Below are 26,647 nucleotides of genomic sequence, written 5' to 3' on the forward strand. Positions count from 1 at the left end.
TTTATTGGCTTGGAATATTAGCTGATGTTGAACAGGTATGGCCATCACAGTATACATTTCTCAAAATTCATACGGTTAGGCCTCGCTAAACATTTTTGTAAAAAGTGTCTGCTTTCCTTAGGAAAATTTTGATTTTATCTTAAAATCAAAATTGAAATATTTTAACCAAAAACCAAAATATTTTAACTTAGATATGCTGCTGCAGTGTCTCATGAGAGTTGCAGTATGGTTGCCTCATGTCCCTATTCTTCTCCATGGGCAGGCTCCTCAGTTGGATTCCCTCTCCCATGCTGAATTGTGACCAAGGAACTCCCAGGATGTACTGCCTTTCCTCACTGGGAAAGACGATTGTGGTGCGTCATGTGAGGTATCATATCCATGAGCCCAATCTATAGAAGAGAACGGGAGTATGAGGTATCTGAACTACAGTTCCCATAAGGCACCACAATGGCATTTCCAAATTGGAATATTGTGGCTTTTGATTTTTCACTGAAAAGTCAACATTTTTCTGCAGGGGAAGGGGCATTTTATGACTAGCTCCACATATCATATATTTGTATTATGAATATTAGGAGTTTCATTAAGAGTTCAGAGCCTGTTTTAATCCTGACTATCTATCCATATTGTAAATGTTCAAGAAACAAATTAGCCACCCTGTAGCCAAGATTACATCAAACTAGCATCTTGTGTTTACACATCCACTCTAGACCTGGACATCAGGCACTTGCATATAAGTATGCATTTAGGTGTTCTTTGATCCTGTTCAATAAGACAGGTATGGCTATTTGTGTGTATATACTCAAACTACTCCAGCTCCCCATGCTGGAGAGAGATTACATAAAAATTGATGATATTTTAGTGTGGCTAGTGGCTTTTTTTCTTTATCTCAGAAAACACAAGGAGATAAAAAATAAATTCTGCTTTCAAATGGAATGTGGAATATTTTCTTGTTCAAATACGTGGAAATACAGTTTGCTTCCAAACCTGATGGGTTTCTATTTGACTTAATTATAAAATGTTTAACTCCTGTAGTTGTAAGGGATTTTTACCCACTTTCCCTCATTTTCCTCTAACTGCTTTTTTTCATTTGCTGCTTCATTTTCTGGGTTTTTTTTTTTTTTTAACATTTGTCACTCCTTTTTTCCCCGTCTTCTCAGTTTCTTCATCCTTCATCTGTTCTTTTTATTTCAGTTCTTTTTCTGGCTGCCTTTTTGTGTCTGTTTTGCTGCCACTCATTTTTCATTTCTTTTACTTGCCACAGCCATTTTTCTCAGATAAAGAGGAAAAAAGGGGAGTCCTAAACTAAACTCCTAGATTATTTTCCAGTCTCGCCTCCTGTGCAATTTTTTTTATCTCTTTATCATTTTATTTCCAGCTGTAGCATCCTAAATAAAACACTCCTCATCAGCTGTACCCAACAACCCAGATCTCAGTCAGAGCACTACAACTGAGGCAAGCCTGAAACTGAAAAAACTCAAAGCATATTCTGTGAGCTCAAAAACAGTTCTTAGGAGATAGTGGAAACACAGAACCCTTGTCATTTTCAAGACACTGCAATTGTAGTATGGCACTAATTAGGATCCAGATGCCTCATGCTCTGGACGAAGAGCATGTACTTTATGATGAGGAATCTGCACTTGCCTCTCTAGCAACCAAAGATGTGTGCATTACCCCTGATTGGTGGACAAAGTATTTTTTTCTGGGCTGCTTATCAGCCCATGCCTCACCAGGAAGATGCAAGATGTCCAAATGCCAGTGCTTCTGATAGAAACATTTGAAGGGAACAACGGGGACACACTTTTAACACCCAGTGAACTGAACTGCAGTAAATAAATTTTAGATGGTACAGAATTTAAATAATGACAGTTTGCTAAGAAACAGAGACCATTTTTAGAGGCACTTGGCAATGCTGCAATAATTTTTGCTTCAGTGGGGTTGTACCAGGGCAAATAAAGCAGAAGCCCTAATTTAAGACAAGATACATTTGACAAGCATTATCCCAGTCTTGGAATAATTTTCCTATCATGCTAGCCAATGAAGCATAGTAGAACACTTTGATTCACATCTTTGAGGAACAAGTTCTCAGATCTGTTCAGCTGCCTCCTGTTGTGAATACCTGTAATCACCAGCAGAGGAGCGCGGCAGAAGACATTTCTCCCCTCTCCTGTGGAAGAAACTCTCAGACTTTCTCTGCTCCATCACTACCAGAGACCTCCTATTACTACTCCCTGCCCCTCAACTTGTGTGTGACATCACTAGAGAATAAAATTCTGGTAGCCAAGGGAGACAATGAGAAGACACTTGAGGCATCCTCCCCTCTCACACATACATACACAGTGATTGCCACTAAGAATACACACAACATGTCCTGTCTTCTCCAATCCATTCTAGCATATTTTTACACCAGATCCACCCTTACAAGGACTACCAACTAAATGCTCTGGACAAAAGTATGATACGACACTCAGCCTTGGAATTTGACTATCTGGAGGCCGAGTTCTTTAAGGGACTTTGGACAAAAATATCCCCTTCCTGCCAAACCCAAACTATTCCTGGGGTTGGAAAATGTCACCAAGATGTTTCCTTCTTTGTAGCCAAACAATTTATTAACCACATCTTGACACAAAGATCTGGTCGTAAATTGGGCATAAGATTTGGATAGGAACATATCACTGCTTAAATAAATAGAACTGCTACTGAGAGTTATTGACTTCAGTTCACTTTACACAGGTCGTGGATACATATACAGTGAACTGCTCCGAAAGGTAATACTTAACACCTTTCCAGTTGTTCAGAATGAAATCACATATTGCTGTGGCACTGTCCACACTTTCTTGAACATTTCACAGCAGTTATAAGTCTAATAAGATACAAAATACTGAGGATTCTTGGGATGTTTTCAAGTCTTAACACAAAGCACTTTCTTATCTAAATTACAATAATTTGAGATCTTGTAAAATGGGGTTTTGAATTGTACTTCTTCATCTTCCCTTTTAATGATATGAGGATTTTCTATTTTAAACTTGAGGGAGGAAGAAGGATTTTTGGGATATCTAAGGATTGGGGTTTTTTCGGGAGGATTATACATGACTAATCTAGTATTGACTGAAATTAAGTTACTGGGTTAGTTGAGAAATATTGTCATATGTGGGGATTCTAGTGCAGATTCCTGTATCCAATTCTTATCTATCTCTTCTATTATTATCATGATATTATATGGCTGGAAAAACACCTCTGCCTTTGTGTATCCATTTTCTTTCTTTGCTCTGTTATTATTTCTATTAAGAAATATCAGTAAAGAGTATTCAAAAATAAGAAAAAGATTGGAATGACTCCTTGGTGATATGTTAAGATTAATTGATGGTGCTTCTTTACCAGCTCTAAGTGGAAAGGATGGCCTGTACAATACCACAATGACTTTGTTAAAAGATGCTCTTGTCTTCTAAAAAGAGAACACTGAAAATATCAGAGGTGGGCAAATGCTTGAAGATTTGTGATGCCCACTTCAACTCTAAAATGATTTAAAATTCCTCAACACATATAAAGAGACCTTGACTGTAAACTTGAAATCTTTTATAAATTCTTGTCTGATCTTATGATTTTGAAATCTCAGCAAACAGTTTTAGACAATATTTTTTCATTGAGAGTCTCACTATGTGAAATTTAATGGTGTGTCACTATCAAGTGTGGTGGTGGTACACACATAATGGTTGGAATCTGAAGGCTTTTGATGTTGAATAAAAAACATTGAACTTTTAAGACCAAAAGAGCCGACTAAAGTTTTGAGATTAGAATCCCAATAAAACTTTTTACAGGAATTAGTACCTAATCTGCAACGTGTTGGAAAGAAATGTCCTTTAGTGTAAATATCTGTAAGCGTGAGACTTCTGTCTGTCTTCTTTTTGGACAATATTTAGTTGAAATATTGACAGCTGCTAGAACAATTTTCTTCTCTGCACAAAAAAACGTAAGTTACAAAGGAGAAGGTCCTTTCTGGCACGCAACTTTCCAATAGCAATTGGCACCATGGACAGCTCCATCTGCCATTTATCTACAGGGGGGACATCCCCATGTGGATTAGTTAAACCCCTGTATTCCAAAGTTAATTAAACTAAATCAAATTAAGGCAACTTTAATTCGGAATGAGGGTTTTCACACCACAGTTTAATGCGGTTTAACTAATCCACTTAAAATACAGATCTTTAGTTAATTCATATTAATTTTCTATGATGTCCCCATATAAACAGCCTTTATTTTTCAAAGCAACAATATGTGGGAGAACAGTGTGCAGAAGAAGGATAAAATATGGCCCACAATTTCTAACAGATGTTTCAATCCAACGTTAGTTTTCTTAGGTCCTCTTCGGGGACTGTTACCTTCTTGTGCTGAAGGGGCTTGCCTGTTCCAATGATCGGAGAACTATGCTGTCGGGAGCTTCATGCTCCTGGTAGGGTCTCCCAAGACAAACAGGTCTGAGGGGAGGTCCAGACAAAGCATGGTCCAATCCCTCAAGTCCTCAACAGTGGATCAGGTGGAAAAGGATCTTCAGATCTTAACAGCTGTGAAAGCGGATGAAGGCTGCAGCAAATTGGAGATCTCCAATTGTTGCAGACTTTCCCTGCCACTGGGCCCCAGACCTCCAACTTGTCGTGATTGTGTGGTTGCTGTAAGCGCACCAGCTTCCCCATGTTAAAAGAAATCATGTACAGGCTTCACCAGTGGGAAATAACATCTTTCCAGCCTTCCAAGTTGTGTGGCAACAGACTAGTGGTGATAGGGACAGGATTAGTGAATCTGGCACTCCCTAGCCACGAACCTGCATGTAGGTGGTGGTAGTTATATGGTCGTCTGGCACCTGGACTGAGACGGGGTGCAATTTGGCAGCTACTATCACAACTGAGCAGTCCTCTTTAGGATTCCCTCTGCTCACCCCACATGGGGAGAGGGCTAGAAAAGGTGCCCAAAACCTAGGCTGTCTCACCCACTCCTGGCTGGATTACCGCGTCCAGTGGGATCACTCTGCCTGCTGTCAAAGCTATAAAAAGACAGTGACTTTTGCTAGATGCAATGTTCGCACCCTGATGTATAACAAATATAATGCATGACTGGAAAAAAGAACTGCTATTGTTGCCAGGGAACTTGCAAGATATAACATCGACGTCGCTCCCCTTAGTGAGACAAGGTGCCCAGATGAAGATCAACTGAGAGAAGAAGGTGGAGGCTACACCTTTTTCTGGAAAGGGAAATCTGCAAAGGGGCAGGCGCATTCATGGTGTCAGTTTTGCAATTAGGAATAAGTTTGTCAGTCAGTTTACAGAATTTCCTGTAGGAATCAATGAATGTCATATGATTCTTCATCTTAAGTTCAGCAATAACCAGTCTACTGCTGTCATCAGTGCATATGCCCCAACACTCGATGCTGTCAGGGATATCAAGGAACAATTCTATACAGATCTTGACAGAGTCTTGACCAACATTCCCAAGGAGGACAAGATCATGCTCCTTGGAGATTTTAACGCTAGAGTCAGGCATGAATCAGATCTCTGGAATGGCTCTATCGGAAAAGAAGGAGTAGGAAAGGCCAACTCCAATGGCATCCTCCTCCTGAGCAAATATGTAGAACATGGCCTGGTCATCACAAACATCCTCTTCAGACAAAGTGAGACGTATAAGACAACCTGGAGACACCCTCGCCCCAGGCATTGGCACCTTCTGGAGATCGGAAGGATGTCCTCATCATGAGGGCCATGCATGGAACCGATGACTGTTGGACAGACCATTGCCTTGTTAGATCTACCATGACTTTCCAGATCGCCTCATGGCATTGCAAGCAGGCAAAAACAGTACAAAACAAATTCAACATCAAGTCCCTTGAAGATATAGTGACTTGGGAGAAAATTCAACAGTGTCTCCAAGAGAGGTTCAGTGCTATGCCTACAGTTGATGATGATAATGAAAATTTCTGGAAAGGATTAAAGACTGCCATTCTCTTGGCATATGCTGAGTTCATTGGCTATGTCACCCACCAATTTTCCACCATCACCAAGATTGATTTGATGAGAATGATGCTGAGATTCAGGGTCTGCTCGACCAGAAAAGAAAAGCTCATTGCTACGGCAAAATGACATATTACACCAGCAGAAGAAAGAGTCATACAAGCAACTCAAGGCTGAAGCCCAAAGGAAAATCTATGACATCAAAAATAAATGGTAGTGAGAAAAAGCCAAGGAGATTGAGCTTTTTGCTGATAAACATGACATAAGGAGCTTTTTTCCGGCAGTAAGGACCATTTATGGTCCCTGCTCCCGTAGTCCCACACCACTCTGAGCCCAAGATGGGTTGACATATTTTAAGGACATCCAAAGCCAGATGGAAAGAGCATTTTGAGTTACTCTTGAACCATGAGTCAACTGTCTCTGATGCCACTATTGAATCTATACCTCAACGACATAAAAGACAATCTCTTGCTGACCTCCTTGTCCTGGAAGAAGCAACACAAGCCATTATGCAAACCAAGAACAATAAAGCAGCAGCTGGCATGCCAGCTGAAGTCTATAAGTTTGAAGGTAAAGAACTGGTAAGTAAGCTCCACAAACTTTTTCTTCATATCTGGTATAATGAGAAGATTCCAGAAGACTTGAGAAATGCCAACATTGTTACAATCTTTAAGAAAGGAGATAAGTCGGAGTGTGGAAATTATTGAGGCATTGCCTGGCTATCTACAGCAGGGAAAATGTTTGCCTGTATCCTCTTAAACCAATTACTTCCCTTGCTGAGAAAATATTGTCAGAATCTCAGTGCAGTTTTAGACCAACTGACGGGACAACTGTCATGATCTTCATTGCCAGCCAAATCCAGGAAAAGTCTCGGGAGCAAAATCAGGGCCTGTACATGGCCTTCATTGATTTGACAAAGGCCTTCGACTCAGTCAATCGCGAAGCCCTATGGAAGATGCTGGCCAGATTTGGCTGCCCTCCAAAATTTATTAAGGTCCTAAGGCTTCTCCATGATCAGATGAATGCCACTGTTCTCTGTCATGGCCTTGAGACTGACCCTTTCATCATCAAAACTGGGGTTAAGCAAGGATGCATTATTACCCCAACCCTGTTCTCCCATCTATTTAGCAGTCATTTTAGTGCTAGTTAAAGATTGCCTCCCCAGTGGAGTTGACATTCAATACAGAATGGATGGACGGCTTTTTAATCTTTGACATCTCCGCTCGAAGCCTAAAGTCCTCAAGGTGTCCATTACTGATCTTCAGTATGCTGATGACTCTGCTATCCTCGCACACACTGAGAATGATCTTCAGTCCACACTGTATTTTTTTGCACAAGCTTACCAAAGCCTAGGACTCTCACTCAATACTGAGAACACTAAAGTGCTCTGTCAGCCTTCTTCATGCCTTGCACATGACCCACCACAAATCACTATCGAGGGACAGACTTTGGAGACAGTCGAGCACTTTTGCTACCTCGGTAGCCAACTTTCTCAAAATGCAAAAATTGACAGTGAGATCCAGCACAGGATCTAGTGCGCAAGTGCTTCCTTTGCAAAATTGCTCTGATGCGTTTTCACAGACCATGACCCATGGCAGGACACCAAGATCCAGGTCTGTAAGACAATTATTATTCAAACATTCCTTTATGGGTGCAAAACCTGGGTGACCTATTGACAGCACTTCAAGAGTCTGGAGAGGTACCACCAACGATGCCTCCCATAGGTGCAGGAACTACGGGTATGGGGGGTGCTGCAGCACCCCCATATTTTACATGGGGCTCTGCTCCCAGGCCCACATGTGGGGTCCCAGCCCCATGCCTGGGGCTCTGCTTCTGGCTCCCAACATGGGGTCCTGGCTGCTGCCCTCATGCCGGGGGCTCCACCCCGGCTCTGCACACAAGTTCCCAGCTTCTGCCCTGCACCTTGGGCTCTGCTCCCGGCCCCACATGTGGGGTCCCAGCTGCTGGCCCTGCACCCACCCCCAACCTTGGCCCCCTTACCTCTGTCTGGGTTCCCCCCTCCTGTAGACATGGCCCTGCTCCTGGACCCAGCTTGCGGGGGTGGATGGACAGGGGTAATGGGGCTGGCTTTTAGCACCCCCACTAGTAAAAGTGTTCCAGCGCTACTGATGCCTCCGGAAGATCCTTCGCTTCAAATGGAAAGATCGCTGCACTAACGCCAGCCTCCTCACTGAAGTCAATGTCACCAGCATTGAAGCAATGATCCTCATTCAGCAACTCCACTGGACTGAACATTGTGCGTGGATGCTAGACTTTCGCCTCCCAAAACAAGTCCTCTAGTCTCAGCTCACCCATGCTCAGAGATCCCGTGGTAGTCAGAGGAAACGCTGCAAAGGCACACTGAAAGCGTATTTCAAGAAAACTGATGTGGATGGACATCACAAGGTGGGAGGAACAAGCCATCAACTGACCCCAATGTGCCACATCCTCCATCAGGCAGTAGCTCGCTTTGAGGAAAAGCACCTTGCCCTCAAAGCTGAAAAGGAAGGAAAAAGAAAGAACTTTTTCCCAGCAGGCATCTGGCCTGCCAGGAAATGTCTATACTTACTGCAGGTGGATCTGTGGTTCCAGGATCGGACTCCTGAGACATCTCAGGACCCATAGTAAATCTGTGGTAGAGATCATCCTTGAATCGAGGGATCGCTGATGATGATGACTCAATTGGTATTTCCAAAATAAACGGTTCCTGTCAGTCACTTCAACGTGTTGTCAATGGTACTTATTAGTTTAAAGTGGCAAGTGGAAGATCAGAGGTGTCTACTAAACCCTTTTAGCCAAATTCTATCTTCATTTTGAGTTGCCCCTTCTGTCTGAGAATGGATTTGGCCATCTGGAGGAAAATATACTTTTTCATATATACCTTTCCAAAGTTACTATTATTAAAGGGGAAAGGAAATACAGGAGAAAAAGGGATCAATTCAAAAATGAAGTAAAATTGCATAATTTATATATACAACTTGTCAAAGCTTCAAGACCAGACAATACTACATAGATATAACATGTTAGGTTGGGGATACCTGTAACAAAACCGGTGAAGACATACATAAATAGGAAGAGGAAGGGAGGAATGGACCAGGTGGAAAGGGGGAAAGAGAAGAGGTTTGGTGGAATGGAGGTCTGGCATTCTTTGAGCCATTTCAACATTTTTTATTCAAATATATCTAGAAACAGTGTCCAAATTTCTTTGGATTCATATAATTTATCCTTACAACAATAAGCTATTCTTTCTTTGGCTGCTAACTCAGACAGGTGTGAATTCCACTGCTTTATTCTGGCCATAAACCTACTCTTCTATTTTTGTAAAATTATGTGCTTGTTGGTCATTGCAGCCCAAAAAATGTGTTTGTAATGCTAGCCTGATTGTGGAAAACAGTGAAAAACTACAGCAGCTGTTCTTAAAAACTTCAGTCTGACTTTGCCTCACAGTTACCGATTATTAAAAAAAATTAAATCAAACTAAATGAAGCTGTAATCTATAGTGAACTGTAATATGTCAACTTAAGTGAATTAAGGTTCCTGAAAATTCATCCTAAGGTAAGATGTACAGTCAGACAGGAAGCAGGAATGAGAAACAGATAAGAACATTCTAAACAAAAGGGAGTTGTTCACTAACAGCTGTGATTATGTATTTCTATGTATTTTATATAGTTGTGTTCACAAACTGTTGCTGACATTGTTGGTTCCTTCCTTGCAGAGTCGGATGGCAGAGAGTCTGCGTCTCTTTGACTCCATTTGCAACAACAACTGGTTTATCAACACTTCCCTCATCCTCTTTCTGAATAAGAAAGATCTTCTGGCAGAAAAAATCCGACGCATCCCGCTAACAGTCTGCTTTCCTGAGTACAAGGGCCAAAACACTTACGAGGAGGCAGCAGTCTACATCCAACGCCAATTTGAGGACTTGAATCGCAACAAGGAGACCAAGGAGATTTATTCGCACTTCACCTGTGCCACTGATACCAGTAATATCCAGTTTGTTTTTGATGCGGTGACAGATGTCATCATTCAGAACAATCTCAAATATATTGGCCTCTGCTAAAAATCTATGGGCCTCAGTCTGTTTTCCTGAGGTGACACAAAAGGGTCTTACCACCTCCATTTGTGGTGGAAACAATGGGGTAGTACTTGGAAGCCCAAGGAGAGGAAGGGGGAAAGCTGAATTATGTTCACAGCCCCCACACATCCCTCTTATCCCCGCCACAAACATTTTTTTTCAAAAATACATGTTTTGCAGGGTGCAAAGGCTCCAAAAAAAAGTTGAGGTGTAACTATGTGGAAATGTTATCACCACAATCACCGCTGGCTCATTCTGTTGTTTCATTTCATTTTCCTCAGATGGCAGAGCTACCATATTTTGTGTAAGAAATAATACTTCATCCAACTGTCCTAAAATCCATTTTACTGCGAGGAAGATGCAGAGCTGTTGAATGGGAGATGGGCCTGCCTTGCAGTTTTTTTTTCTAGGAGAAGAGCTAGTTCCAATCTAAAGGCAACAGAACAGGAGAATTTCAGTAGAGTCTTCCTTACAGCTGTACAGAAGGCAAACGTATCCACCATACTGTCACACACACACACACACACACACAGTATATACACACACATCATGTAAAGAGATGCACACAACTCGCAGCATATACTATTTACACACTTCTGCTCTGCTTCATTATGTCATGGACACCTTTCCTGTTAAAGGAATTGTTGGTACAGAACTGTTCTATGATTTCTAGCCTGACCTTTAGCCCTTTCTTCAAAGCTTCAAAATATGCAGCAAGAGTAGATGAATGAAATAACTAATTAAAACTAGGCCAAATCAAGGTCAGTGTTTCTTCTACCAGTGAGGAATTTTATACATCAAGAGTCTTCTTTACATCTTTTTTTGCCAAGTCTTGTGGTGTTTCACAAAAAAACAAACAAAAAAAACCCTGAAAGTCAAAAAAAGCTGTGTTCTTTTTTTTAAACACAGACACAATCAAAAAAATTTAAAAAATCACAAGGTAATTTTTTAAACTATCGTTTTAGTGTCTGGATTGCTGAGTGTGAAAGTTGCCAATGGACATTCTGCTCCATTGCTCCAAAGAAATTCTGGGAAATACAGTGATATCGTAAAAGCCTTCCCAGGGAGCTGGAGCCAATGAAACTGTGTATTATATAGCCTTTAAAGTCTTTTTTGTTGTTTTTTATTTAAAAAATGTGATGTATTATTAGAAGGTTAACAGATGAGCGATATGAACAATAACTAAATGTCTTGATATTTGAATTTAATAATTTAAATTATTTGCAGTTTAGTGAAATTAAAGAAACAGAAGAGATGCATTCCTTAGTTCCAGGTTTCATCTCGTACAGAAATACTACTGGATATAGTACTGTTTCAGCGAAATTATGGCATATTTGAATGTCAGACGAGCTCTGTGGGACTATACTGGAAAATCTCACATGGATCAAATGGGCCTAAATCTCTGGTCATTTGATTCTTTACCCCCCACCCCCTTCCATAGAAAAGACTTCTTACAGACTTCAGTGTAAAGTCAATGTGTAAATATACATTCAAGAATTGTAAAGCACATTCACACACACTATGGAAAATCTCCTCTCTTCCTTTGTTCCCCACATGTACCAAGATTAGTGTGAGAATTCTCAGCCAAGGGCTCTAAGAAATTTAAAAGAAAAAAAGTTAATTATACCATCAAAGTTAAAGGTTGTCCACATTAAGAAAATAAATAATCAGAATGATACCGAACTGGTCCACAGTGTGTTCATTTATTGATATTACAATTTAATAGTTTGCACAATTGAATGATGTTTCTAAATCTTTTTGCCAGACTGCAGAATTTTGTTCATTTGCTACAAACCTCTTTTCACAGTTCATCCACCAAGATTAAGGATAATCTTAGTGTACAGCAAAAATTGTATCTAAAGCCTCAAATTACTTCAGAGAGGATGTTTTTCCCTCTGACAAAACCACCACAAAATTCAATAGGATTCCTCAGAAAAGGGCCAGTAGTAACTCTAGGAGGGGTACTGCAGTTCAAGATTGAGATGGAGCTCTGTGGAGGAAACTTCCATGACACCCACCTGCATTGCCTGGCTCTAGGTGGTGCTTTCACAAGCCTCATGTTCAGCAATATATGTCTATATATAGGTATGTATATAGCCAAGATTTTTAAAAATTCATGCCTAAAATTAGGCTTCTAAATTCATACTTAGGGGCCTGAAGAAGTGGCCTGATTTTTCAAAAGTGCCAAGCTCTCAGCAATTCTCACTAATATCAACAGGTACTGCTGGTTGCCTAATACGTTTGAAAATCAGGCCATTTATTTAGGGATCTCAATATGGATTTAAGAGCATCCATTTTTCAAAATGCTGGCCATATATGGAGGATTTTTCAATGAAGCCCAGGTGATTTAGTCACAAAAGTCCCATTGAAAATTTCAAAAATTTGCCCTTAGGCTCTTTGGAAATCTCATCCATCTACAATAACACAAACAAAGATAACAAGGCACACGCCACTCACCGAAAACCATAAAAATATGGAAGGAAGAAGTTAAGGGAAGTCTTCAGGATTCATTGTCACATTCAAATAATCTACAATGGTGTCAATAACATACTCTTACATTTTACAAAACATTCACTTCTACTTCCAACAGTTACCAAAAAGCAATACATACCACACCTTCACCTAGGCTGCACTCTAATGCAAAACATTATCTCCAACTTCATGCCCTCTTGTATCAAGAAAGTGGCACACCTGGCTGCCACACATTCCCCATGAGTAACATTATTCTACCTTAGTACTGCAGAGATTGTCATTAAGGTTTTGCTGTCACTCTTTTGGTATGAATTGATGAGGATATAAATGATCGGACAAAGGTTCTGATGCTAACTCCCACCTGCTAAACTGTTTTCAGCAAAACAGCCACAAGAGTGAAATAGTAGTAATTGATTTCCATAACTCACAAAGGTAAACAGTCCAGTGTTAGAGAGGAAAAACTTCCTAGATACATTGGCCCAATCTACCATGTGCTCACTCAAAGAGAAAAGAGTTTTTAGCTGTGAAGGATTCAATGCTTGGAGCCCAGGGCAAAAAGAGCAACATAATCAGCTGTACTGCTGTCCAGACAAGCAATACAAACCAATAATGTGACCTGAAGGCACGACAGCTGCTGCAGCTCTAGTATGGAGCTTTTCCTTCTTCCTTTCTCTAATCATTAAAGTTATTGGAAAGATTAGTTGCTGGAAAGATCTTAGATAAAGAACATCCTTAGAGGTAAAGTCTGGTTTGACTTGCAATGTTTCAGCCTTGTTTATCACATTTAAGATCAGCTGTGGAAATAATAATTTCACTGTGCACTCCTTTCTTATTCTAAGTGCTTGGGGGAATTTGAAGCCCTTTGATTTGCCTCTATACATGTCACCATGTGTGCATCCAAAGTCACACCTTTCCCATCTCTTATTTAAGAACCTACTCTCTTTTAAGGGAGTCAGAAACATCTAAATTCAGGCTTCATCTTAGCGTATGAGCAACGTGCCTCAGATTGCACGGAACCAGGATTCATCACAAAATTTGGTCTGCTGGTTGGCTAGGATTTCTTTAAGCAACATGGCGGCACAGTCTAATAGGAATTTGAGATTGCTATATGGACTACAGTACATTCAAAGGCAATGGTCTGAGTTCAGAGCAAATATTTTTCAACAGCACTGGGAGGGTACAAAAGTAGTCAAATGGCATATGGCAGGGGTGGCCAAACTGAGGCTCACGAGCCACATGTGGCTCTTTTACAATTAAAGTGCAGCTCGCAGAGCCCACCATGCCCCCCATTCTCTGCCTACCACACTGGCAGGGGGGAGCTCATGGCTTCTGCTCTGCAGTGGGGTGGTGGGGCTTGGGGCAGTCCTGAGCATCGGCAGGCATGCCCAGCCCTGGAGGTTATGAAGATTATTGTATGTGGCTCAGAGGCTCAGCAAGTTTGGCCACCCCTGGTATATGGGCATCACTGTCTCAAGTTATAAACTAACAGTGGGATTTTCAAAAGCACTCAGCACTGCCCTAAATCAATTATGAGAAAATCCCTCTCAAGTATTCAAGGTGCTGACTTGTTATGGTTCCTATCAACTATAAATGCCAATGTTTGATAATATTATAATGCATAAGTGCAAGATCCTCTAAATTAGTGATACCCAGACCTCAGTGGTTCAGGAACAAAATTAGTGATCAATGTTACCTAAAAGAGCCACAGTAGTATGAATTCATTGTTTCATTTACTATAGTACTATATATTCATATTTAAACAGTATGACAGGGAAAATATTTAGTTTATAGTTATATTTATTATATACTTACAGCAAAATGATTAATCAGGTATTATTTTATCAACTTCAGTTGGTTAATAACATAGAAAAAGCATCTTGATTAGTTGATAACTTAGATTGGTTAATAATTAAATCACACAGTATTTTAATATCATGTGCTGCAAAGAGCCGCAGGAGACACATTAACGACTGTCAGTATCACTGTTCTAGACTTAGTCCACTGGTGAAAGTACTTGCCCAGGGGTGGGCAAACTTTTTGGCCTGAGGGCCACATCGGGGTTCCAAAACTGTATGGAGGGCCAGGTAGGGAAGGCTGTGCCTCCCCAAACAGGCTGGCCCCCGCTCCCTATCCGCCTCCTCCCACTTCCCGCCCCGACTGCCCCTCTCAGAACCTCCGACCCATCCAACCCCCTCTGCTCCTTGTCCCCTGACCGCCCCCTATCCAACACCCCCTGCTCCCTGTCTGTCCCGACCCTATCCACAGCCCCGCCCCGACAGGCCCCCTGGGACTCCCACACCTATCCAACCCCCCCCGTTCCCCGTCTCCTGACCGCCCTCCCCCAGAACCTCTGCCCCATCCAACTGCCCCCTGGGACCTCTTGCCCCTTATCCAACCCCCCCGTCCTCTTACCATGCGGCTTAGAGCAGCATGTCTGCCAGCTGTGCTGCCCGGCAGGAGCTCGCAGCCCCGCCACTCAGAGCGCCAGCAGCATGGTGAGCTGAGGCGGCGGAGGAGACGGTACAGCCTCTCTGGCCGGGAGCTCAAGGGCCCAGCAGGACAGTCTTGCGGGCTGGATGTGGCCCGCGGGCCGTAGTTTGCCCACCTCTGTACTAGCCCCTATGAAGGCATTTATTTGTCCCATACTGGGACTGCATTGCAGTCTAGATTTCCCTCCATATCATAATCTGCTATCATCAGTAATTTGAACTGGGAAAATAAAGTTGTAAAATGGGTTTATGCTTCCTTTTGAGTTATATGTTGTACTGACTGACAGTGTGACCATTTCATTTCAGCACTAGCCTCCATACTACTTCTTATGGCCATTCCAGGTTGACAAGAAATGGCCAGAGGAATCAGAAGTAAGCAATGCTCTTAACTGCAGCAGAACAGATATCTGGAAATGGTAATGGCTGCCAGGCAATGTAAGCAAGGACAAGAGAAACTTGCGAGAAAAGTTTCCTTAATTTAAAAAAAAAAATCTTTTAATTGGGCAGGTCCTTGAACAGCAGCACCACAGGCAGTGGAAATGCTCAGCCGTAGGGCACTGGTTACATCTATCTCACTCACTGTGTAAGCGGGGGAATAGTCCTGCTATGGTGGGGAACTTTCCTGGCTTCTGCACTACCCCGGTGAAGTGGGCTAGCGAAAGGATCTGAGTCCTCGCTCCCACTTCCTTTACCCAGTGGCCTCCCTGCCCTTGAGGACTCCCATTCCACTCTCCTGTCTGGCAGAGTCCTCGTAACCCCAACAAGGCTGGGCCCAGGATTCCTGGGGGGCTCGACCCCCAACCCTGCTGTGGTCACCTAGGACAGGGGCTAGGGTGTCCGCAATCCGGGGTACTCTCTCTGCACTGGGCACTTCTCTGACCCACTGACCATTACATACAATTCAAAGCAAATGCAAGTTATTTAATCAACAATTTTAAAAAGAATAAGGAAAAATGGGAAAGGTTAAAGGAAACACATCAACCTGCGCTGTGGCAGGGAACTTCACAAACAGTGTCTCTGGAATGTCAGGGCAGTTCACAGTCTGTTCCTTGTAAGTCCCAGGCTGCCTCCTCAGGCCCTGACTGTGCTGCAGGGATGCTGTGGGTTGGACACTTGCTCTGGTGGTGGCCACACGCTCTCAGGCTCTAAGTGGTAGGACCCTTCTTCCCAGTGTCACCCCCGCCCTGTCAGGGTTACGATCCAAGCCTGGCCTGCAGAGCCTCTTGGCTGAGGCGTCTCTCTGTGCTGGGCCCGCTGCCCAGGGTCCACCTCGCTTTCCCCAGCTCCTCACCGCACCCAGCTCCGGACTGCTCCAGCCCCAGCTCCACCACTCTGTCTCAGCACTGCTGCTGCTCTTACTCCAGCTCCCTTGAGCTGCTTCTTTGACCCCTCTGCCTCTGGTTGCTACAACTCTGCTCCCAGGACAGGTCTGCTCTGCAGGCTGCTTCTGTGACTCTGCTCCCAACACTGACCTGCTTCGTGGGCTGCTTTTCCGGCCCCTCTGGCTCTGGTTTCTGCAGCTCTGCTCCCAGGGCAAGTCTGCTCTCCCTGGGCTGTGCCTCTAGCTTTTGGGCTGCAGCTCTACTCCCAGGACAGGGTCTGCTCTCTCTGGGCTGCTTTTCTGGTCCCTCTGGATCTGGCACAGCTCTGCTCCCCAGCTTAGCTTGGGCCCCTGCTTTCTCCTTAGTTCAGCCCCACTCTGTCTGAGCCAGACAATTCCAGCTCACACAGAAGAGGATGGGACTTCCCTGGCCTCCTGACTCCCTGATTAGCCTGCCCGCCCTGTCATTCAGACTGACCTGGAGCATTGGCCTCTCCCCATTGTTCCTGGGGGCTGTCAGTCTCAGGGTCCTGATTCCCCATCGACCCTTCCCCCTTTTTAGTACTGGGAGCTAGCAACTAAAACACCCTCACTGAATGTTAGTAAGGGGGCAACAGTCCCTTTACAGCTGCAACAGTACAACTAGTCTCAGGGGAGAAGAGAAAAGGTGAAGCACTGCAGATCACTTAAATAGCTTACTCAGCCCCAGAAGAGGGTAAAGAGAAGGAAAGGAGGAATGCAGTTTTACACTTAAGTTTAAATCATCTTTCTTTCCATATATTCAGTACTTGTTTCTTAAATAGCTGCTTTTTGCTGTTAAATCCTGTGATTCAGAGACGATCTCTGTTCATGAAAGCACAATAATATTTGTTCTTTGTGTTATGAATAACTTCTGTGGTGTCTTCTATTTGAAGAGTTCAAGGCTCTTTACAAACTTTAATTAATTCAGCTTAGCACGCAGATGGAGTAGAGCAATTTTATTATCCCCAACATATAAATAACAAACCTGAGGCACAAAGATGTGGCTGAGTGACTTGTCAAAGACAACACAGGAAGCCTATCCCAGGGACTGGAGTTGAACCAAAGTCCCCAAGTCCTAGTCCTTTGCTTTACCCTCCAGACTGTATTCCATTCACATCTTCAGCCAACTCAAACATTTGACATAAAGATTGCGAAAACAGCTCCTTGACCCCAAATTCCACCTAATTTATTTAATGGATTCATCCCTTTGTGTGAATTAGCTTTGCTGAAAATAACTCTTCATTCTTACTTTTAGATTATACTCCTGATTTTTGAATATAGCCAATGTGAGCAATTCATCTGCAATGCACTTTTATCATATCTAAGGAAAAAATAATGTTCTGGGTTAGGTTATATTTTTCCCATAATCCACCTGTTCTCCTCTTTCCTGTTTCACAATTTTTTACCTTTCTTGGTTTTTCAGACATGGTGGAGTCAGTCTTTTCCCGGATGTTGATAAATCATTCAATTAAATATGCATCTGTTTCCTCAGTCTTCTTGTTCATCAGTGATGCAGTACACTACTATGTGGAAGGACAAGTCCAGTAATACACCTGGGATTCCACTTCACCCTGGCAAAGATGACATTCACAGAATAGATGTTTCATCTGTTGAAATGAGGGTGCCATCTGTCCTCCTTCAGCTTTGGCACTCCATGCAGCAACACTGGCTTCAAAAAGAATTTTTTTCCCCTTCAACACCGATTATCCATGGATTATGTAGATTATTATTTCTTTAGCTGTTGAAGGATGGGATGGAAGAGACACTTTTGAGAGTTGGGAAAGTATTATAACTGGAATTGTTTCTAAAAAGAGATGGTGGCAGACTGATAAGCCAGTCCAGCTCAAGTGGTGCCTAAAAGAATTTAATGTTTTTATAAGAAAGGGCCACCACCACAAGGCACTTAGTGAAGACATACAAGAAGTGGACAAGCCAAAAGGAAGGACTTTGAAGTGGTAGTGTCCTGTCACAACACAGAATATCCAGACTCTGTTTGTTTGCCACGTGAAAGTTGAGAGCTGCATACCAATTTCCCCAAGATAAGGAATGGATAATGTCCCTTAGATTAAGTGTCCTGAACTTGAATGTTCTTATATACCTGTTGATGTTTGAGGTTTCGGATGTATCTCAAACTATTGCTCTTTTTACAGACCAGGAAATACCAAAAATAAATTCCTTCACTGTGTTCCTACAGATCCTCTTCTATTTTTCCTTTCCTGAGGAGGGAATCCACTTTTCCCAGCAGGACCTTCTCTTGAAATGGGTCCTTAAGGAGGATGAGAGAGAGATGGCGAGGTGGCCTGATGCAGAACTGGATGGAATATCTGTCGCTGATGATGTCTAGTAACCACTGTTGGAAGTAATCTTGCATCAGATTCTATGAGAGGAGAGATAAAGTCCAAAGGGAACAGATGAGGGAGGATGGACATGAGATGTGGTGCTGTAAAAGGATCGGTTCATTACTGGCATCTCCTTGGGGCAGGGTGTGTTGTGGCAGATCTCTCTCCACTGGGGTCTGTTGTTGCAGGCTGCTCTCCGGCCAGGTCACTTCAAAGTCCCTCTCCTTTCGGTATAATCCATAAACAAAAAGCAAAGAGAATTAACACAAATAAACTGAGTTAGTAACAGAGAGGGGAATGACTCTCTCTCGGGGTGTATCAGGGTCAGGCCTTCCCTTCCCTCAGGGAGGGACTTTCAGGCAGTGGTAGTCAGGGAAGTTCCTGTCTTCAGTCAGCCCTTTCTCAGGAGCTGAGGGTTGAAGTTTGCTCTCTTCCCTGGTCTGCTCACAAGTGAGCTGTTCAGCTTCTCTTTTAAACTCCTTCTCCAGACTGTGCATGTCTTGCAGGTGTGGCCAGATGGAGCTGGTTGAGCCAAGAGCAGCTCCTTAACCCCTTGTGGTCCCCTGTGGGATTTGTGTACCCCATCAGAGATGCAAATCAGTGTATAGCACTCAATTATATCAAAATTGATGTTTGGGGGCTGCTGCTAAGGGCTATGAGAACATGCAATGAGGAATCATGCTCTTATAATGCTGAGGTTGTTTGCCAGTAGTAGGTTTAGGAAGAGGATTCTACCACCTCTGGGACTACATCCCTTGGTGTTAAGGAAGTCTGTTTCTGCAAGTGGAGTGAAAGGTAGGAGAACCTCCTCTCAGCTGAGTAAGAGGACTGTGTTAGTTCCAGGAAGTGGGCAGCGGCCTTAGTGACCTTTGATCTTCTTCAGGGTCACCTCCTTTTTTATGCTTAAAAGGCCATTGCCCCCAGATGAAATGTTTTAAATTTTCCATGATAGTCAAATGTGAGACCGGAGGATCTAAGCCAGGAGTACCTCCTAAGAGCCACTCCTGTAGCCATTGGCCTTGCACTGGTGTCTGAGGCATTATATGCTTCTCTTAGAGAGTGTCAGCAAACATACAACTGTGACACCCTGACACCCCAATATTCACCACTGTCATGTAATTAGGATGCTCTTATACAAAGTATGCCTTGTGAGGTGTCATTCTAAAAGTCTTCATCTGCTAGACAGTAATATCTCATTGGATTGTATATGCTATTGATGTATGTGAAGTTCTGAAGTGTGGCTATGTATGTGGTGCTGAAACATGACCTGAAGTTGAGAACACCCACAACCAGCCTTTCAGGTAGGACAGTAAAAGGACCAAACAATGTTAATGGCTTATTGAGGAAATGCACACAAGCACAAGGATTACTCCAGGAACTGTGTACAATAGAAACCTCTCAGAGATAGCACTACACAATGGGAACTGTTTGACCCAGGTCACAGCAAAAGAGCTTTCCCGCAAGTGGGGAGAGGATATAAAAGGGGGAAAATGACATCATGGGGGCACCTCACTCTCCCTATAACAACACACCTGGAAACACCTGAGGAACAAAGACTGAACTGTGGGAAGTGATTGATGGTTCCAGGCTGGAAGGATTTTTAGCCTGTGTATGAAAACCTGGGAAAGCCAAGGCAACTTGTGCTTAAGAATCTGCTAGCCTGTTTATCACTCAGGGTGAGAATTTGCTAATTCATATCCTACCTATCTGTTGTGTTAAGCTCAGTTTGCGGTTTTTGTTTAATTACTAAGGTAATCTGCTTTGATCTGTTTGCTATCACTTATAATCACTGAACATCTATCTTTTGTAGTTAATAAACTTGTCTTGGTTTGTCTCTAAAACCAGTGTGGAACTCCTACTTGGAGCAGAAAGCTGTTGCATATCTCTCTCTCCACACTGAGGGAGAGGGAGAATTTTATGATCTTATGCTATATAGTTCTCTGTGCAGTGCAAGACGATACAATTTTGGGTTTACACTCCAGAGGAGGTGTGCACTTGTGTGCTGGGCAATTCCTTAGCTGAGCTCTTCCATGCAGAGCTGATCTCAGCATCTGTGTGAATATAACTGCAACTGGGTGTGTCTCTACCTGTGTGTGTGCTGGAAGGGGGCTTGAGAGCCTGTCACAGCTGCACAGAGTAAGGGGAACCCAGGCTGGTGGAACAGGCAGGCTCAATGGTATCCCAGTTCTAAGTGGGACATCAGAGGGAACCCATCACAATGACCTTTGGCGACCAGAGTCTTGCCTGCTTTCTTCTGTTCCTCTGGCAAGGAATCTGAGAGTCATACATTCTAATGCCAGAAGGGACCACTGTGATCCTCTTGTTTGTATAGTACAGGCCATAGAACTTCGCAAAATAATTCCTAGAGTGAATCTTTTTAAAAAACTTCCAATCTGGATTTTAAAATTGCCAGTGATAAAGAATCCATCACAACCCTTGGAAACTTGGTGATTACACTCACTGTTAAAAATGTATGCCTCATTTCCAGTTTGAATTTGTCTACCTTCAACTTCCAGCCATTGGATCGTGTTATACGATTCAAAGAGACCATTATTAAATATTTGTTCCCCATGTAGATTCTTATAGACTGTAATTAAGTCATCCCTTATCCTTCTCTTTGTTAAGTTAAATAGACTAAGTCCGTGAGTCTGTCACTATAAGGCATATTTTCTAATCCTTTAATCATTCTCATGGCTCTTCCCTGAACCCTCTCCAATTTATCAACATCCTTCTTGAATTATGGACACCAGAACTGGGCACGGTATTCCAGCAGCAGTCGCACCAATGTCAAATACAGAGGTAAAATAATCTCTCGTCTCTGACTCAAGAGTCCTCTGTTTATGCAGCCCAGGATTGCCTTAGTCCTTTTGGCCAGAGCATCACACTTTGAGCCCATGTTCAGCTCATATCTACCCTGACCCCCAAATCTTTCTCAGAGTCACTGCTTCCAAGAATGGAGCCCCCTGCATCCTGTAAGTATGGCCTACATTCTTTGTTCCTAGACATATACATTTACATTTAGCTGTATTAAAACACATATTGTTTGCTTGCACCCAGCATACCAAGTGATCCAGATCGCTCTGTATCAGTGACCTGTCCTCTTCATTATTTACCATTTCCCCAATTTTTGTGTTATCTACAAACTTTATCAATGATGACTTTATGTTTTTTTCCAGGTCATTGATAAATATGTTAATAGTGTAGGGCCAAGAACTGATCTGTGCAGGACTCCACTATAAACACCCTCCACTCGGTGATGATTCTCCATTTACATTTTGATACTTGTCAGTTAATCATCTTTTAATCCATTTAATCTGTGCCACACTATTTTTACTTGTTCAAGTTGTTTAATCAAAATGCGATGTAGTACCATGTCAAATGGCTTACAGAAGTCTAAGTACATTACGTAACACTATTATCTTTAATAAACTTGCAAACAAACTTGTATGCCCATCAAAAGGTATCAAGTTTGACTATATCTATTTTTCATAACCCCACGTTGATTGGCTTTAATTGTATTATCCTCTTTTATTCTTTATTAACAGAGGCCTGCATCATCATGCCCAGGATTGATGTCAGACTGACAGACTTAAAATTACCTGGGTCATCCAGTTTGCCCTTTGTAAAAGCTGGCACATTAGCTTTCTTCCAGTCTTCTAGAATTTCCCCAGTGTTCCAAGGTTTATTGAAAGCCAGTATTAACAGTCCAGCAACCAACTCAGCCTGCTCTTTTAAAACTCTTGGATGCAAGTTATCTGGACCTGCTGATTTTAAAATGTCTGTCTTTAGTAGCTGCTGATTAACATACGCCTGAGATACTAATGGAATGGAAAGAGAGTTATCATCATCATATGATATGACTACATCCTCTGTTTTTTACAGAAGAGAATACAAATACAGGGATCCTGGCATCCCAGAAAACAAACTGTAGTGAGACAATTGCCTGATAGTTGACCATCTGAAGGCTTATTGACTAAGAGCTGCCAAATGCACTTAGTTTATGTTCCTCTCTGTCAGAAGAAGTCGAATGAAACATTTTGTTGCCCCGACTCTCTCTTGTGCTGCAGGCATCACCATGATGTTAGTTGGAGAATTTTGTATGTCCTTCAACTGACACAGGAGACCACAACTGGGTAAGAGAAGAGAAGAAAGGGGAAATAGACAGATATCCTTACCTGGATTGGGACAGCCAGAGCTAAGAGGCAGAGCCAAATTCTCCATGGTCTGCATTTGAGATATGTCAAATAGGGAATTAGATTTTTCTAGTGCTTTGACCCTTATTTGCAGTTGGAGAGTATTTGCAGTTGTTCCATTTGCTCCTGAAAATATCTTTGATCATCAGGATGATAAACAGATGAAGCACTACTCTGTTTTTCTGCTGTGGAGATCTGTACTTTCCTCCAAAGGTAACTTATATGGTTTCTCTGAAGCCTCATTCCATTCCTCAAATATAGGCAGATCCCCCTGCATATGTAAGGGATCTGGTGCCAGTAAGGAAGGTTGTACTGGCACCAGATGAAGAATAGGCTCTGATTGAGGGCATTGGTACCAAAAGGAGTATGGGCACTGCCACCAAAGTGGCCTTCCAAAATGGCCTTCACGGAGTCCTCTATGTAGAGCCACAAGCGTAACACAAGAGGGCCCTGCATGATATCATTCCATGCCGCCTGGATTTGAGGCAACGAAAGAAGTCCAATATCCCAAGGTCAGTGGTGCCAGGTGAAGGTAAACACTTAGGTGGGTGCTTCCTGCATCAGCATCAAGGCTATTGAGGCCTTTACAGGCAGTGGTGGTTTGGTCTTCAGTGCTGCTTTTGATTTAACTGGTGCTGGATGAGAGCTTCACTCCCAGCATAAGGCATAGGATATTCCAGTCTTGAACCCATAATAGAAGATGGCCAGAGAAGCAAAGTGAGCCTGGAGTCATGTGTCAGAGGACCTCAACACAGAGTCTGGTTTTAATTCCCTGAATGGGCCCACTGGAGTATCAGGATGCAGGCATCAAGAAGCTAGATGAGCCTGGAGCCCCACGTGTTTCTCCCTTCCAGCATGAGAAGTGAGGGCACAGCAAAACATTGCTTTATTGAGAGAGTCTTGCCCAGACATACAAGACACTAGAGTTGCGCGTTGGTCTCCAGTACAATTGATGGGCACAGGATGCACCTTCTGAAAACACTTATGGGGCTCTGGGTCTGACATGGTCCCGGTAAGGGGCCAAAGTCTCCCAGGACAAGGAAAGGGATATCCTCACTAAACTATCCTAAATTATTATTTATAAGAAAATCTTAAACTAGGCTAAGGGAAGGTCTCATCTGTGGACATGAAGATGAATTCCATTTGCTCTCTGTTTTGGCAGGGGATGTACTCCCTTATACAGAATAGGGTGAAGAAGTCACCTTGTCATGAGATCTCTGTCATTCCCAATAGTCATGGCTTTTCACAGTAGTTCTGCAGTTCGACTCCAGGAGTATCATATCCCAGAAATAGTAGTGCATGGAGGCCCTTGAAGAAGAATGTATTTAATCCTAAATTATTGATATGTACTCTCAACATTAAAATAATCTTAACTAAGTTTTTGTCCGGGGTATATGTTAAAGGGAAGATGTTCAAAGGCAGAAAGAGCAATTAGATGCCCCACTCCCAATGAAAGTCAATGAGAGTAGGTTGCCTAATATGTTTGAAAATCTACCCCTAAATATATACTGGTAAGTATAAAAAACCTCATACATCTCCACATATATTTCAGTATACTTGTATCCAAATTCCAAACAATATGTGGCATCTATATCCCATTAATATACCGTGAAAGCAAAAATATGCAAAATTCTGTATACTTTTTCTACTTATACTACTACATTTTTAAGAATCCAGACTCACTATCCTGAGGAAAGTAAAAGGCTTCTTCTGGAGTATCAGATGTAAGTACCTTAATAATATGCACAGAAAAAAAGAATTCTACAGGAACTATTTAACATTCACCAGCACCTGCAAGATTAATCACATACTGCCACTTACTGGTAAGAAATTGAGAAAACTTCATAATAATGCACCAGAAAGTGCTAAAAGCAGAGTGTCTCTGTAACTTGGAGAGAAAAAGAAAGTTTCAGATTGATAGGTCAAGCAAACGTCAAATGTGATGAGTCAAGATGAAGGAACAGAGATGAGGATAACACTGGAAAGGCAGATGAGTAAGCAGCGGAATGGGGGGCTATCAGGTCAGAGAAACAGCGTGGAATGAGTTCACATGGAGTTTTGAAAACCAGCAAGTCACTTTTTAATTGGATTCAGATATGGATAGGAAGCCAGTGAAGGTGAGAAATGATGGGGTTGATATAGTCTCATTTCCTGAAGGAAGAAAGCAGTCATGGCATGGCATTCTGGACTCCTTGAAGTTTATAAGGTAGTGATTCAGGAAAACTATAAAAGACAGAAATGCAATAGTCAAGATGTGAAGTGATAGAAGCATGAATAAGGATTTCAGCAGAGAACAGGGTCAAGATAAGGACAAATTCTTGCAATGTTCCAGAAGAGGTAATGGACAGGCTTATTTATAGATAAGGGAGTTATGGGAGACAAAAGTAAGTTCAGGGTCAAAGCTGACATCAGGCAAGATTAAGATGTAGAACTAACACCTGAGTTAACCCTACTGAGACAGGTTTCAGAGTAGCAGCTGTGTTAGTCTGTATTTTCGCAAAAAGAAAAGGAGTACTTGTGGCACCTTAGAGACTAACCAATTTATTTGAGCATAAGCTTTCGTGAGCTACAGCTCACTTCATCGGACGCATTCAGTGGAAAATACAGTGGGGAGATTTTTATATACACAGAGAACATGAAACAATGGGTGTTACCATACACGCTGTAAGGAGAGTGATCACTTAAGATGAGCTATTACCACCAGGAGAGCGGGGTGGGGGGGAGGGAGAAAACCTTTTGTAGTGATAATCAAGGTGGGCCATTTCCAGCAGTTGACAAGAACGTCTGAGGAACAGTGGGGGACGGAGGGGGGAATAGTTTTACTTTGTGTAATAACACATCCACTCCCAGTCTCTATTCAAGCCTAAGTTAATTGTATCCAGTTTGCAAATTAATTCCAATTCATCAGTCTCTCGTTGGAGTCTGTTTTTGAAGTTTTTTTGTTGAAGAATTGCCACTTTTAGGTCTGTAATCGAGTGACCGGAGAGACTGAAGTGTTCTCTGACTGGTTTTTGAACTACGGAGACAGTGGGTCTATATACGTATCTGTCTAAAGATTTATTTGGCTCACCAAATGGAAAATTCCAATGTTTTAAGGGTTAGGGAGAATGATAGCAGAGTTGGACACATGGGACATCAAAGGGCTAGATTCTTCCAAGTTGTTTGCAGGAAGGTATTCCTCATACCTCCATGGGCCGTGGGAGATTTAAGGGAGGTGATGTTACAGTTCCCTCAAGGTTTCTGCTAGGCAAAGACAGCTTCAAATTGCTATCAGGGCTCTGCCACCTGAGGCTTCTCAAGTAACGTGCCAACTCACTGCATCCCCCAGCCACCCTGACCAGTCACCATTCCTGGAGACTGCCACCCATTTTTGCATTGCAGTAGCCCCCCAAGTCCTCCTGATAGACAAAGGTTGCAGCCACTTTCTATCACCACAACCTCCTCACAACAAACTTTCTGCCTTAGGAGTCATATACCAATATTTAGACCAGCAGAAGATAGCAAAGACCCTGTCTTAATCTCAACCAAGAGCTCTTTACCCAGAATAACATTAGTCTTTGAAACATTTAATAGCAAGAAGTTAAGAGTTAGCTAGGAGATGAAAGTAAAAATTTTGAGGCACTCCACAGCAAAAGAAATGGAGTTTCTAACAGAAAGATTAGAGTTCAGTTAGAGGAGTATGGTTCAAACAAACCATAAGAAGACAGTGCTGGAGACAGCAACTTTTTGCTTGAAAAATGT

At 42.5% G+C, this 26,647-nt stretch overlaps 2 protein-coding genes across 2 annotated transcripts in view; one reads left to right on the top strand and one right to left on the bottom strand.

Moving 5' to 3' along the window:
* The window catches only part of GNAZ (G protein subunit alpha z), a 103,293-nt gene extending 93,237 nt beyond the window's left edge, over positions 1–10,056 (top strand). Inside the window, exon 2 of the mRNA XM_077834868.1 lies at positions 9,712–10,056. Within this exon, the coding sequence (XP_077690994.1) occupies positions 9,712–10,056 (345 nt within the window). The remainder of the gene's footprint in view (positions 1–9,711) is intronic.
* The window catches only part of RSPH14 (radial spoke head 14 homolog), a 213,290-nt gene that overhangs the window by 169,915 nt on the left and 16,728 nt on the right, over positions 1–26,647 (bottom strand). The window lies entirely within an intron of this gene.

This window comes from Eretmochelys imbricata, chromosome 15, assembly GCF_965152235.1.
Source record: "Eretmochelys imbricata isolate rEreImb1 chromosome 15, rEreImb1.hap1, whole genome shotgun sequence".
NCBI classification, from domain to species: Eukaryota; Metazoa; Chordata; order Testudines; family Cheloniidae; genus Eretmochelys; species Eretmochelys imbricata.